Here is a 13,827-nt window from a genome sequence, read left to right as displayed (position 1 = left end):
TATATATATATATATATATATATATATATATATATATATATATATATATATATATATATATATATATACATATATATATATACATAGATATATTATAGACACATATTGCATATATTATATATTATACACAGTATATGTATTTGATTTCACCTGGCTGAAGCCGTAGGCAAGCCCCAGGACAACTCCTTCTTTGACTTTTGTCGACTGTTCCTTTTCAATTTCTTCGGTGTAGCTTTTGATGAATACCTGTGGCGGGAATCCAGCAAAACATACCCAATAAATCGATTTTAATCCAAATTTTCGGAGCTTTGGGAGGATAATAATCGATAATAGTAACAGTAATAATAATAATAATAAATATGATAATAAAGAAACGAAAATGCTCACCTCTTCAAGACCAAACGCACTGACCACCCTGATTCCAGAAGTTGCCTGGTTCATGATCATGGGCGCGCCTTTCACTTCATCACCCTGTCGTACTTTGTGCGTAGGTGCTGGGTCTGCGTGATAAAACGAATATTTCAGGCAATAAAGAAACTTCAACAAAAATAATATTTATTTAGCACTTAATTGGCATAGAAATAGGGTCCAGCAACGTTCTTGGAAGCGGTGCCGGGAAACGCACTGCCCATTTTGGCCTCGATGACGTTAGCCGGAACCAACAGCACGCAAAACGCGAGGATGACCAGAGCCAGCCTCCACTCGCCGCAGAACGCAATAATAAGACCTGCAACCACAAATGCAGCAACAAAAAGAGTGGAAGAAAGCTAAATTTGCCGGAGATTCGCTGCAGCAGTTCCCGCTTTCCAAACTCTTGCGTTTCGTTGCTGCACACCCGTGGCGAATGATGCAAAAACTTGAACGACCGAAACCACGTTGCCTGTGCATCCAACCTTGACGTCGAGGACATCCGCACTCAGAATGCTGCACAATTTCCCTGAAAAAAAGGCAAAATGCGCATTTTCTAGCCGTTTATGTCACTTGTTACAATTTGTCTGACTGAAATTGATGGCTGCTGCTGGTCAGAAGAAGACAAGCACCTGCATTGTTTTCACTCAAATCGAAGAAGGCGATGTCCTGGTGAACGGTTTGGTGGAAAGCCTTTTCTCGTAAAGCCGTTGCGACTTTATAGCCACAGAAATCTATGCCGAAGATCTTGATTGCGTCCACTATTCCTTGGGCGAATCCTAGGCCAACGAGAATCAACGCCCACTTTGCAACCTGGAAGACCAGAAAAATATTCAAAAAAGCTTCTAAGAGTATTCTGAACTACACAAAAATGCGAATAAGTAGACGATAGGCAAAGGCTAACGCAATGAAGCACGAATGGAGGACTCTTGAAGCATTGTGGAGCATGTGTGTTCCATGTTATGTATGTTCCGCTATTGAAATTTGGTCTTTTAAAAACTATTAAACGGCATACTCCATCACGAATGGCCTGAGGATCAGGGCTGAAGTAGGTGGAGATGAAGTGCGCGAACGAGTAGCCGAAGACAGGGAAAATTACACTGTGGCCAGAAAACGCAGAACTTGAACAACAAAAACGCAGTAAGTTAATGAATCACATCAAAATACCAACATGGTCCTGCCAAGTGGAAGCAAACAAAACAAAGAAGTACGCAAGGTGAGCTGACGAGGAGTTAAAGGAGAATTGAGCTTTAAACGCCAGCCGTACCCAGCACAAGCTGCTGCAATCAAAGTCAGGAGCACAACTACCCAGTGCTTCAAAATAATCTTGTAGGTGCGGAAATTCGGGCTGTGCGTCAGTGATCGAGAAACATGAGCAATAGACCCTCCTAAGTGTTTACAAAACACACACACGAGCAGCCTCAGCGTAATCCAGTGCGCCGGAAACGACAGCTTGCTCCGTTTTTCCTCACTCTCGACTTGTTCTGACAAAGTTCCGAGGTGCTTACGATAAGTAACTCTTGTTTTGGCACTTACCCACATGTTTCATGGACTCCCGCCACGTCTGCCACCACAGAAGTGTACAGCAGGAAAATTGTACCATTCAGCTCCAGTGGAAGCACTACATAGGTCTTAATTTGAGCAAAAATAACTTTTAAGTTTTCAAACTGGCATCCAATCAAGTTTGCAATCCTATACTAAGCGAACAAACGCTGTTTGAGTTCCCAAGCTATTGAGCCCTCCTGTGACGTTGACAGCATCTGCTGAGCTCAGTGGCCCGCTGCCACTTGTCGAAACTTCCTTCGAAATAGGGAAACTCGTACTTGCGATTTTTCTGCTACTACTGAAATTCCATGAAGTGGGAAGACGAAATGAAACTACTTGCATTCCTATCAAGATGCTTTCTTTACCTCTTTCGCCGAAGGGGCCTCGAGATCATCAGGTTCAGACTCTTCCCGCTTGACTGGTTGAGGTGTCGTGTCATCTTCAGTTTCGTCGACGGTGGGGACAATCTGGCTGGAGACTAAGTGATAATACAGTCCTGTCTGTAAGACAAAACGCAGAACTTCATCTTTTCCAAGACTGGAAGAAGTGCTTTGGCGAGATAAGGTATCCGCGATAGATTTAGGTTCCAATAGAATTTTTCTATGAGAGTTCAAATCTCTCCTTCCGTATTAAATATAAACAACTCCACAGGCATATTTGATTAAATGAAAAAACAAATAGGATTTATTTTAGAATTTAATAAATATTATGCTACTTTAATAATACCTTTTCATTACATTCACTTTAAATATAAAAAAATACAAAAAAAAGTATTATATATTAAATTATAGGCGCGAGTCCCCGTCAATTCCTTTGAGTTTCACTCTTGCGAGCGTACTACTCAGGCCCAGCGGTGAAGACGCAGGTTCGAATCCCGCTAGTTCCGTGTTTAATTAAAAATGGGTTCTCCCGGCGAAGGCTCTAACCATTTTACACCTGGACAGGAAGACCTTGTGAAGCTTTACTATATTTTGAAGTTAAAAATAAAATATATTTGTGTAGAACAAGTGGGAAATAACTATTTCGTTGCATGTGGAGTGAAGCGAGTGACAAGTAACGTGCTGAAAGCAATAAGTCTGCTGCGCATCTCAAGGTTCAAATTCACTAAAATGCGAATGAAATCGCACAAGACTCACCGTGTCCTTCATGAGCTCGTGGTGAGTTCCCTGCTGGGCAACAGTAGCTCCTTGAGGCGATGGCTCCAACACAATGATAAGATCTGCATTCTGGATTGTGCTGAGGCGGTGGGCAACAATCAGTGTTGTGGCTTTGCTCGTTTGAACTAGTGCGTCAAGAGCGTCCTGTGAAACGGCAGCCACAGAGCAGCTTCGTCTTCATATTAAGGCAATGTTGAAACTGTTGAAAGGACTTCCAAGAGATTCAAAACCGCAGCACTCAGACTAAACCCACCTGGACCACCCTCTCAGACTGAGTGTCCAGAGCCGAAGTGGCTTCGTCGAAAATCAAAATGTTCGGGCGACGGATCTGAGCAGTGCAGCAGCATAAGTAGGAGCCATCCAAGCACTTGCTGTTCAAAGTGGCTTATTAGTCGAATGTTCGAGTTTGCGTGTGCACTTCAGCAGAATCTAGGAAATAAACAAAATTTATCAAGAAATATGATCGCATTTGTCAGTGCAAGCCTGCTTGCAGTTGCCTTGAGAACGCTTTTGACTCAGACGACATACAAGTGCTCTCGCGATAGCAATGCGCTGCTTCTGACCGCCCGACAGCTGTCCTCCGTAGGCGCCGCAGTCTGTCTCATATCCTTCAGGGAAGCGGGTAATGAATCCATCAGCATTTGCCTCTTTGGCTGCTGCTATCACTTGCTCCATAGTCACTGGATCTGGAGACCCAAGTTCTATATTTTTTCGCACCTAAACTCAGCACAGAAGTGAGGCGCAAAAGGAACACCGTGTTGTGCCAACAGTGTGCAGGCGCCACTATGAGGCGGTGCTTTCAGGCATATAGTGCGTTACGAAGTTCAAGAAAAAATTTACAGAGTCACATGCTGCTGGACTTCACTTCTTGCATGTGTGCATTCCACAGTCCCACACTAAAGGAAGATGAAGCTCACGGTGGTTGAAAAAAGCCTTGGCTCTTGGCTGACGACCCCTAGGTGCCGCCTTAAAGTTGCCACGTTGATGTCCCGAGTCGGTCTAAGGACGCACACAGAAGAGTGGACAAGAGTTGCTAAAAGCTGAATATAATCAGCATGCTATATTGCCACTTTAAATGTGATTTGCCCATGAAAAAAGTGTTTGTACTTACATGCCGCCAACGGTGACAGTACCACTATCGCAGTCGTACACTCGTTGAAGCAACTGCAGAATAGTCGACTTGCCGCAGCCTGCAGGCACACCAAACACTTTTGCAGCAGCACCGCTGGATGTTACTATGGCCTTCTTAAGCTATATAAGTTAAGCGTAACTGCAGCAGACAATCAATTTTGCATGCAGTTTGTCAATAAAGAATGCTCACCGGAGCCTCCCACAAGCGCGACGCACTTTCCCGCCGGGATGCGAAGGTTCAGATTGGTAAAAATAGGACGATCTGGTCGGGATGGGTAGGAAAATGCAACATTTTTGAACTCGATATCTCCATCAAGTTTGACATCCGTCTGCAAGAACGCGTCCGCAGGCCTTATGCCTGTAGTTCCCGACTTGAAAAAGAATGCAATTTATTTCAAAGTGGAGAATCGTGCCTGCTGTCGAAAGGCGACGCGATGTAGTGCCCCTTTTCCCACTATAGTTATTCTAATACTTGTCGCGGGTGGCGCTTCACTACTTACACGGCCTCCGCTGGCAAGCGGGTCAATGGCTGAAGTCCGTTCGATGACTTCTTCCAAATCCATTGCCGCAGTGTTTGCCTAAAAGCAGAGAAGACAAAAGACATGCAGCCACTCTATCTAGTGCAACTGACTCCCTGCTTTGTTTCGGCTACAATGAGTACCCCTTGTCTTTCTAATCACATGCAGTTGCTGGTTCACTGAAATCGAAATGCTAACCTTGACCAACGCCGTGACGTTGTTGATGATTTGACCCAGGGAAAATGCTCCGATTAAAATGCAAAAGAAGACTGTAATTGCACTTGCACCCGAGAAAGCCGGCTTTGGCCACGTAGAAGGGTCGTTTTCGTCCACTGGAACTGTCAAGACTAAAGAGAAGAACGAAGAACACAGCTAATGTCCTCATTTACCCACAGTTGTCAATCAAGTCTAAACTAAGCATGAGACGCGAACTAATGCGAGTAGTTTGTACTGACGAGACTGTTCAACTTCATCGGCCAAAGAACGAAGCCCTGGTCGTACCTTTAATAGCATCCTCTGTGCTGTTGGCCAGAAGCTCTCCTCCATACCACAAGGCCAAAGAGCTCATCAAAAACATTGAGGTCATCAACCCAGCCAGGCCTGAATGAAGTAATTTACGAGATGCAGTGCATGAAATATCAGCTTTTCACTCCTTGTATCTGCTTTGCTAAGATTTGCCGAAGAAGTTCCCACTGCAGAAGCGTATGAGCTCACCCAATGCCACCCAAAAGGTTGCATGAAGCGCGGCTCGCTCAGCTTCCTCGAGCTTGCTTTTATATTTCTTCGACATAAATCCTTCTATTCCAAGAGATACGACTGTTCTTATTGACATAAACGCCTCCTCACTAACGCTTCCAGCACTAGCGTAGGAATCGATAGCTGTTGTTGGGGAATTAGATGCGCAGGAGGAAACGCACACACAAAATCCAAATCATATGAATATGCACAACGTTTAGCGGTGATAAGCCTGTGCATTCAGTGGTATTGTCATTGGCAAATGTCCCCAGAAAGTTCTTAAAGGGCGGCTTACTGTCGCTTTCCTGCTTGCGAACAGCCCAAGCAACCAAGAGGCCAAAACCTAAGACAACGGGAACTGCCGCCGCAGAGACAAGCGTAAGCTTCCAGCTTTTAATAAAACCAACAACAATAGCGCCAACAACCACTGTGGAAAGCTGAATAAGCTGCATGCACGGGAAGAGATTCATGCGCTGCACAACCAGGTTCCGAAGCAGAAGCCATTGTGGGCGGTGTCGGAGAACTAAGCATTCGTAGCCACGGGTTTACCGCCATTGTGTGCTGTCGGAAATAAGTTGCGTCTTTCGCAGGCAAACCAGCTTTAGAAAGCTGCAATACTGTCGAATCAAGACTTCCACTCAACTAGAATCGGCGAATGATGCCTCACCATTGCCAGTTTCAACCCGATTCCGCTCCGGATGGAAGCCACATTCGCTTCCATGCGTGAAGCCAAACTGGCCACGTTGCACTGGTCATACCAAGCCATTTCCTGAGTCAAGTTGAACATGCGCGCGCATGCATCAGCGTTCGAGCCCTTCACCAAGTTCTCACTTCAACATAGCAGATGCAAATAAAGTCGGACCTGTCGTATAATCGACTTAAAATAAGATTCCTTGAATGCCTTCGACTGTCTGTCGGCGACGATTTCAAAACAAGACGTCGAAGTACAAGCTCCGAGAAAGGCTCCAAACTGCGCAAAACACAAGCACACAGAAGTCCGAGCATTTTTGTTTCAGTACAGATGCCCTCACTCTCTCTAGGGGATATGGATGCTGTGCAGCGCAAATATTTGAAACAACAAGAACTAGTTTTGAGCAGCATTTGATGGATTCGTCCCGAGCCTACTCCCAGCCAAGCCATGATTTTAACATAGTAGTTGGTGTCCAAAGTCGTGTTCATTTCTTCAAGAAGGTTGCCAAAAATGATAAAAAAGACGGGCTGAGGGCAGAATTCGGCATAAATATTCAAAAGAAAGGCCGATTGAAGACAAAAATGCAGATAAATGCAGATAAACGCAATGGAAAACGTAGTCTTTGCTAAAGACTAAATTGTAAACTGTGATTATTTACTCCGCTGGGCCGAACGGCTTACCAACAAAGCCCCGACGGCAGCACTGGCGGTGCCTCCACAAAGCAACAAGACAATATCCAGTTTGCTCGCATGCCTGCAGCAAGTAAGGTAAGTGCAGCTTTTCTATAAGATCCAGGCATAAACAAGATCACCCCCAATCCACTCTAACTACAACACTGTTTAAGAAAAATTGCTCCATTTAGTCGTCAAAGACCAACCTGAAGGAAGCAAAAATGTCGTCGTGCCATCCAGACTTTTTAGGATGCTTCGGCTGCGTCAGTCTCACAAGCAAACTACTTGTGCAGCGTCAGTCTGCTGCTGACCAGCACAGCTGCACTGCCAAGGGATTTACTCAAGTGCAGATCGCCGGTTGTGCCTGTAGTTCACCTCGTCTGCAGCCCGTTTGTACTTTGCGGCGTTCTCAGATATCTCTAACGCACGCTGGTCCTTGCTCGTCTTCTGGGCCGCGTCCTCACTCTTTTCCCCGGCGCCTGGAGGGGCTTCTCCAGCGTTTGGCTCTTGAGGGGCTTCAGCAGCATTTTGGTCGCTCTGTGGCAGCATAGAGGTGCTCTCAGGCTCCGCAGCATTCTTCGAATCACTCATTTTGCCGCCTTAAGAGCTGGTCCCACTAAGATCTCTGGCCGTTCTCGAAGACAATCTGGGCCAGAACAACGGAGCCACGGCAGGAAGATGGAAGCGCTAGTCCACAGGCACTTTCCTGATGAGCGCTTCGAGTAGGAGGAAGCCGAAGAAGTCAGATAGTTGGCTACAACAGAACGACAGCCTGAGCTTGGCCAGTCCCACTCCGTCCAGCTGAAGCAGGGCTGTCTCGAGAGTATTGAGAAATATTTATTAAAATATTGCGCGGAGTGACTCAGCAGATTGAAATTTCAAATCTCTAGAACGGGATAAAGGGCGCGCATCAAGATCGCCAAGGAACTGCGGATCCTTGATTGCACACAAGCTGTTCCAACGGATTGTGAAGCACTTAAAGCATAAAACTTCTTGTCCAACTTAAACCCAGAAATACCAATACTATTTTCTGGGGTATTTATGGTAAATCGAGTGCAAATTGCCGCTAATTCGGCAGGTGTGTGGCTGGAGGAGCTCTGTCCGTTGCAACAGGTCAGCTTTGGCAGGAGTGCGATCAGGAGATCCTAGCGCGCGAAACAGCAACAAAAAAGGCAAATTAAATGAGTATAAAATCCATTTCTAGGAAGAAATAAGCCCCTGCAAGCATTAGCTAGCTGATGTCGGGGACCGCAGTTCGGTACGCAACACACAGGATAAGCGAAGGTGGTTGCGCCTCAAGCCACCAACAGAGACTTCTGTCAAGCCAGAAGCCTTGTTGGGGCTTGATTTTATTTTCAACAGAAAAAGCAGAATAATCGAACGGTCGTCGCATAACACTTTACTTCTGTCTGCACCCGAGTTGAAGAAAAACCGGATTCACTACAGACCTCACCTTCAGTCCGTACCTGTTTGTCACCAGGGCCTGCCAGCAACTTGATGTGCTCCTCTCAGAAACCCTAAAAGTCAATAAGACTGTTCAGGATAAAGGTTGTGTGCGTCTATAGGCAGTGTGCATTGTGCTGTGTTCCCTCTTCGAATCCGCCCTTGTAGCTGCGGCGTTGTTACGGAGCGAGCTCATCCATGGTGACAGAGCTGCAGTCACTGAAAATAAACAGCGATTTGGGCCAACAGAAAATTAAGCGAGTGCGTGCAATGCTCAAGAAAATATAAGAGGGAGGAGCAGTGCGGCTACACGGGCGGGGAACTGTCTGAATATCATCTCAGCGCGACATTGGGATTAGGGAATGCAGCAACACCCTAGACCGGCCCTCAAAAATTCTCAGCCAGAGCTTTGTGCTTTTACCTGTTGTACTCAATTGCACAAATGTGCTTCCCTTACCCGCATATCATGCCCACCAGCGCACGCAGCATGGCTCCTTACTAGTCAATCGGTGCTCCGATCCTATTGGGCTTGAGTGCTGAACTACAGCCGTTTGCCCCCAGGAATGGGGCTATTTATTATACTGATTGGAAGCAGCCAATTTTACAGAAACTTGCCGTCTGCTTTTCACTCTACGCACCCGATCCCCTCTATCAGAAGGTCTTCAACTCTCTAGCCCCTCTTTCCAGTATTCCCTCGTGCAGAACTCTGGTATCTGCGCCTCTTCATGGCGCGGAACCCGGCAAACGGCGTGGAATAGACTTTACCGGAGAAGCCTTCTGCAGACGGTTTGTTCCCGGCCTGTGGCTCCTGGCTCGCTTTCCGTTGAAATACAACAAATGCTTTCCCCTATGTCAATCATATATGATGAATATAATGCAAAGGGTCTATAACACTGTAGGATATACACCAGACTAGCTGAAGGTTTTCCAGTTTGACTCCTAAAGGCTGCAGCTCTCCACTGCTAGCCGGATATGCGCAAGGCATTTGGGACCGCTTCCCGACTTCATACGCGAGCCAGTTTCCTTCAGTAGAATTGCAGTTTGTTTAAGTAAGCAAAATATAAATTATGCACTTTAAATACACAAGTTTTCCTCGGGAAATGTGAGGGCGCTGGTTTCCCGAATGGCTAAAGTGCCTTTTGGGAGAGCTCCAGGCTGAAGATGAATTCTGAAGACACGCAATGAGCCTGTCTTCCGAGCCTCTAAGTAAGCGGGCCCATGACCATTGGTCCATGTTCAAGCATGCACATTCCCCATGCACACAATGGACGATTTCAAAGAATTTTGAGGATTTGTTGAACAAAAGCTGAAAGTGCACTGGAGCCCCATTGTTTCCGTTGCTAACAAAGTGCCCAAAGGCTTCATTCAAACTAAGCAGTGGCAGTAAATGTAGCTTTAGTGACCTAGGCCTCAAACTGCTTCACTATTAGCTTATGAATAGCCTACCATGGTGCAGCGCAAGTCTTTCCACTTGCTGCCACTATCAGCGTAGTTCTGTTCCTTACTGGTCACCAGGGGTAGGCTCTTAACAGGAAAGCTGGAGCCCCCACTACTGCAGCGCGAATTCATTACCAGAAAGGCAGCTGCTTCCTCTTTCTGTAGCTACGCTGCTGCTGAACGTCGCAGTCCAATGGCTTCCTAGCTAGGTCCCTGCCTCCATTGCAAAGCCTGTGGAGAACTTTGAAATCTGGGAAAAGGTCCAGTGGTTTCCTTTATTATTGTGCTGCTCTGTAGACAGTCTAGGCTATGGTGCCCCAGTTTACTCCCCTCAGTTTCCAGTTGGCCAATGCTCTCAGGAGGTTCATGCCACTCGTGGAACCATTGGCTGTTAGTGACCTCCACAGTGTTTGCGGCCTGAAAAGTCCCCCCAAAAGTCTTTTAAATGCTGTAAAAGTCTCTTAAATGTTATAAAAGTCTTTTAAAAATACTTTTTAATGCAAGTAAGTGCAGCAATAAACACATATAACACACATGGACATGGAAACTACGCAGACTCTGCAGCTGACTATTGAATGCAGCTTGCCCGCGACACACTGACAGACTGAAGCAGCTGACTCTGTTGAGTGTCTGACCTTTCCCTAAATAAGCAGCTGCACTCTGCAGAAGTATCGACTGACTCCGGATTTTGTTGTTTCCTGAAAGCTCAAAGGAAAGCTGAGGGTGTTCAACAGTTTGCTGCTCGAGAAGTCAACGTGAAATGACGGAAATGGCTTAATTGAATTACATTTTATCAATTATTTTGTTTAGAATTGCAAGGAATGGAAGCAATAGGACAATAGGGGCAGCGGTTAGTTTGCAGATCTCGGAAGTTGAACGACAGGGTACTGGCTGGGGGCCCCACGCGGAGGTGAGGATACACCGCAGCGCTGGGGTTGAAGTTTCCACTAATGGAGGCTATTTTGTATTTTATTGAATCTTTTTGTTGAAATATTTTCTTCTAAGAGCTGAAGTTCCTCAAAGAGCCGTCAGCCACGCGGCCACCACCCTCTGGGAGCATCTGCGAAGGAGAGGGCAGGAAGGATGGACCCCTCGGAGGCGATTCCCGTCTTGATGGGCTTCGCTGGTAAATCTTTGCTTTCTTGTTGGCTTTTGTAATTGTCTTTTATGAAAAGAGTTGAACTGCAGGAAGCCGCTTTCTGTGCAGCCAAAGACAGCTTCTAGTCCGCGAAAGAGCCCCCAAACTGCCAGCAAATAGAACCAACTTTGAAACCCAGTGCTGCTTCTGCAGCGCCACTTTTGCTGCTGCTGGAGTCCCAGCGTGCAAGCTAAGGATGAGTAGCTGCTGCTGGGGCTGCTGGCAGCTGCTGCTGTCCCCAGAAGCGGGCCTTTTCCCTTTCACCCACTTAATTGGACACAGATTTTTATATGTGATGGCTTTGCACTGAATGCTGCTTTCGAAGCCCCTTTTATGTGCTGTATGTACACTGCGCTGCCTTGCGTCTCGCTGGTGCCATTAGGGATCCCCGACGCCGACACTGCGCGGCGTTTCTTAGAGGTGAGCAGCAGCAAATTACTTTGAAAAGTGTCTAAAAGGGCCAAATTAAACACCAAATAATTGCTTTTCTCCCCTTGTTCTCAAGGAGTCCTGAGGGCCCCCACTTCCACCCACTTGGCCATGGAATGTGGAGAGAAATGCGCGGCTTTTGTGTCTTCTTTTTGTCCATTTGCTTCAACTGCAGCGAGCTGGAGGCGACATTAATGTAGCAGCTTCCCTCTATGTGGACAGCACGGCGGGGAACGACAGAGGCAGCACTCCAGGGGAGCCTGTGGAAGAGTTGAGAGCCCCAGATCCAGAATATTCACAAACTCTTTTGAGTGAGTTTCTCGTTTTATTCTTTGCATAAGTGCTGCAGCAGCAAATTGTGAATTCTTTACTTAATTAAGACTTAATTGAGGAGCAAATGCGAGTTGACTGACCCCCTGCACTGTCTGTACTGCTCAGCAAAACTGGAGGCTTGATTCTGGCATTCAATTGCAAAAGACTTTCAAAATATGCATTTTTTGCGTTTTTGTTTGTTTTTCTTCCATTAATTCTTCTCAGGCCCTTCATTTCACCAAGGAGGCCTGGGCGGAGGCTCCAGCGGCTGTAAGACCACTCAGCTGTCTAGACACCGGAATGCATGAAGGGCGGAGTGTTTCGGTGGAAGACGAAGCGTTCAGTTTGCAATTTTGCGCAAATATATCTTCAAATTTCCCTTTTTTTCACTTTTAATTCGAATTCGCGGCATATTCTTTTTTTTTTTTAACAGACCCTCCACGAAATGTAACTACACTTGCGGTGGAGTCGTCGGCCGGCACTGTGGCGTTTCGCGAACTTTTTGAATTGCCGGGTGGACTGTCTTGCCCGGAGCCTTTTTCCCGAGTAAGCTGCGGGAGTGCATCAAGTTGAAGAGTGGACTTTGCTGCATGCAAGTTTATAGACTTTGCTGCATGCAAGTTTGTATTTTTTGAAGAGTGGACTTTGCTGCATGCAAGTTTATAGACTTTGCTGCATGCAAGTTTATATTTTTTGAAGAGTGGACTTTGCTGCATGCAAGTTTATAGACTTTGCTGCATGCAAGTTTATATTTTTTTCGAATTAATTCGAGTTTTCTCTTGGTGGCTGCTGCCACTGCAGACCCTGTAGACAGCGGAGGACGAGTGTCCATTTATTGAAAAGGAAATGCTGAAGAGTTTTCTTGCAATGCGCACATTCAAGTTTGGCTGCTTTCCACTCGTGGATTATCGGAGTTTTGGAAAACTTGTTGAAAATTTGCAAAACTTTGCGGGAATTTCCGAATTGCCGCAGGCTAGAGAGCTGGCCAGGGCCCAGAAGAAGTGGCTGCTGGTTAGCATTCAGCAAGTGGACGCCTTTGAGTCTCTGCGACTCAACAGAGACATCTGGAAGGCAGAAGTAGTTCAGGTTAGTCCTTTAGGAGTTCTTCGGTCCGTGGCACTTAATTTATTTTTCTTAATTCCACATGAACTCACTTGAATAGTTTCGAAGCAGTTAGGCCGGGCCTAGTGTGGGGCAGAGGCCCGGGGGGCCCCCGGGGGCCCCCCTGGGGGGCCCCCAAAAGTTGTATAGCATTTCTTATTGGCTAGGCCAACTCTGTTGTAGACTGAGGGCTTACTGAAACGCCAAAGGCTTTTGTTTGTGCCTCCAGTGCCTTTGCTTTGCGCTTTAGGACTTGATAAAAGACTTTTTCATCTTTTGGCAAAGAACTGACAAGTGCGAGGAAGGTCAAATTTTCCTTGACGTCTACCGCGTGGGTACTCCCCTGCCGATCCGCTTTCCACTTGCGATTTTTTTTGTATTTTTGCATTATTTGCATTTATTTTTTTGTTTCAGGTCACTTCTTTGCCACATGTGTGTGCAATTGACCCCCTCACTGGCCGCTGTTTAAAGATATGGAGCCCCCGGGTGCTCAGCGACGCGATCGCCGTGCAGTCCGAGTGTACGTACACCTCAGCTTTCCCGCGCACCGCCCGTGGCACATTTGCTCCAGTGCGGCATTCGATGTATTGCCGGACGATTTTGCGGATCAATTTTTTGTTTTTTTCTTTTTTTCAGTTTTTGAATTTGTTGAACGCCAGCAGATGGCGGAAAGAAGTCGAAATCCAGACCCGAAGCCGTCAGAAGGACCTGCTGAGGTCTCTTCATCGAAAAAGCCCTCTGCTGCTTCTGCTGCTTGCGTAGCATCTGCGGATGCCCCCGGCAGCTCCTCTTCAAAGGCAGCAGCTGCAGCAGCAAGTGCTGCAGCAGCTGCTGCTGCTGATGGCGGCAAGGGGAGAACAGCGGGGGAACCTCTTGGCTCCCAGAGTTGCGAATCTCAGCCTTCTGCATACAAGGATGTGAATTTGCAGCTGCAAGACCTCATGAAGCTGCGTGAACAGAGGCGGCAGCGGCAAATGAATTCAAGTCCTTCAACTTGATGGACTCCAGTTGAAACTTCTGAATTTGCCCTTTTGGCCCGCTGCTCTCCGCAGCGCCTGGCCTCTTCACAACACAATTGTTGGGCTCTTTCGGAGTTGTTGATTGCTCAAGA

General features: G+C 46.6%; 2 protein-coding genes across 2 annotated transcripts in view; one reads left to right on the top strand and one right to left on the bottom strand.

The window, feature by feature from the left end:
* The window catches only part of ENH_00002610 (ATP-binding cassette protein subfamily B member 2, putative), a gene marked incomplete at both ends in the record, with an annotated part of 10,375 nt that extends 2,928 nt beyond the window's left edge, over positions 1–7,447 (bottom strand). The window contains 25 exons of the mRNA XM_013583965.1: positions 151–246; positions 388–500; positions 626–727; positions 836–937; positions 1,041–1,221; positions 1,424–1,508; positions 1,676–1,796; positions 1,945–1,972; positions 2,319–2,453; positions 3,090–3,254; positions 3,364–3,438; positions 3,639–3,827; positions 4,028–4,109; positions 4,222–4,300; positions 4,432–4,570; positions 4,742–4,819; positions 4,958–5,106; positions 5,261–5,359; positions 5,790–5,967; positions 6,162–6,263; positions 6,357–6,464; positions 6,620–6,712; positions 6,866–6,938; positions 7,063–7,115; positions 7,232–7,447. Of these exons, the coding sequence (XP_013439419.1) occupies positions 151–246; positions 388–500; positions 626–727; positions 836–937; positions 1,041–1,221; positions 1,424–1,508; positions 1,676–1,796; positions 1,945–1,972; positions 2,319–2,453; positions 3,090–3,254; positions 3,364–3,438; positions 3,639–3,827; positions 4,028–4,109; positions 4,222–4,300; positions 4,432–4,570; positions 4,742–4,819; positions 4,958–5,106; positions 5,261–5,359; positions 5,790–5,967; positions 6,162–6,263; positions 6,357–6,464; positions 6,620–6,712; positions 6,866–6,938; positions 7,063–7,115; positions 7,232–7,447 (2,841 nt within the window). The remainder of the gene's footprint in view (positions 1–150; positions 247–387; positions 501–625; positions 728–835; positions 938–1,040; positions 1,222–1,423; positions 1,509–1,675; positions 1,797–1,944; positions 1,973–2,318; positions 2,454–3,089; positions 3,255–3,363; positions 3,439–3,638; positions 3,828–4,027; positions 4,110–4,221; positions 4,301–4,431; positions 4,571–4,741; positions 4,820–4,957; positions 5,107–5,260; positions 5,360–5,789; positions 5,968–6,161; positions 6,264–6,356; positions 6,465–6,619; positions 6,713–6,865; positions 6,939–7,062; positions 7,116–7,231) is intronic.
* Positions 7,448–10,819: 3,372 nt separating this feature from the next.
* Positions 10,820–13,714, top strand: ENH_00002600 (hypothetical protein, conserved; the record flags this gene model as incomplete). The annotated part of the gene is made up of 8 exons (XM_013583964.1): positions 10,820–10,862; positions 11,257–11,294; positions 11,479–11,625; positions 11,841–11,885; positions 12,588–12,701; positions 12,967–13,047; positions 13,131–13,236; positions 13,353–13,714. The coding sequence occupies 8 exons, from the start codon at positions 10,820–10,822 to the stop codon at positions 13,712–13,714; spliced, it is 936 nt and encodes a 311-aa protein (XP_013439418.1).
* Between the last annotated feature and the right edge of the window lie 113 nt (positions 13,715–13,827).

The sequence above is a fragment of the Eimeria necatrix genome, genomic scaffold (assembly GCF_000499385.1).
Source record: "Eimeria necatrix Houghton genomic scaffold, Enh_scaff107, whole genome shotgun sequence".
Taxonomy (NCBI): Eukaryota; Apicomplexa; class Conoidasida; order Eucoccidiorida; family Eimeriidae; genus Eimeria; species Eimeria necatrix.
Note: the sequence above shows the minus strand (reverse complement) of the source record. Positions and strands in the feature narration are given on the sequence as shown.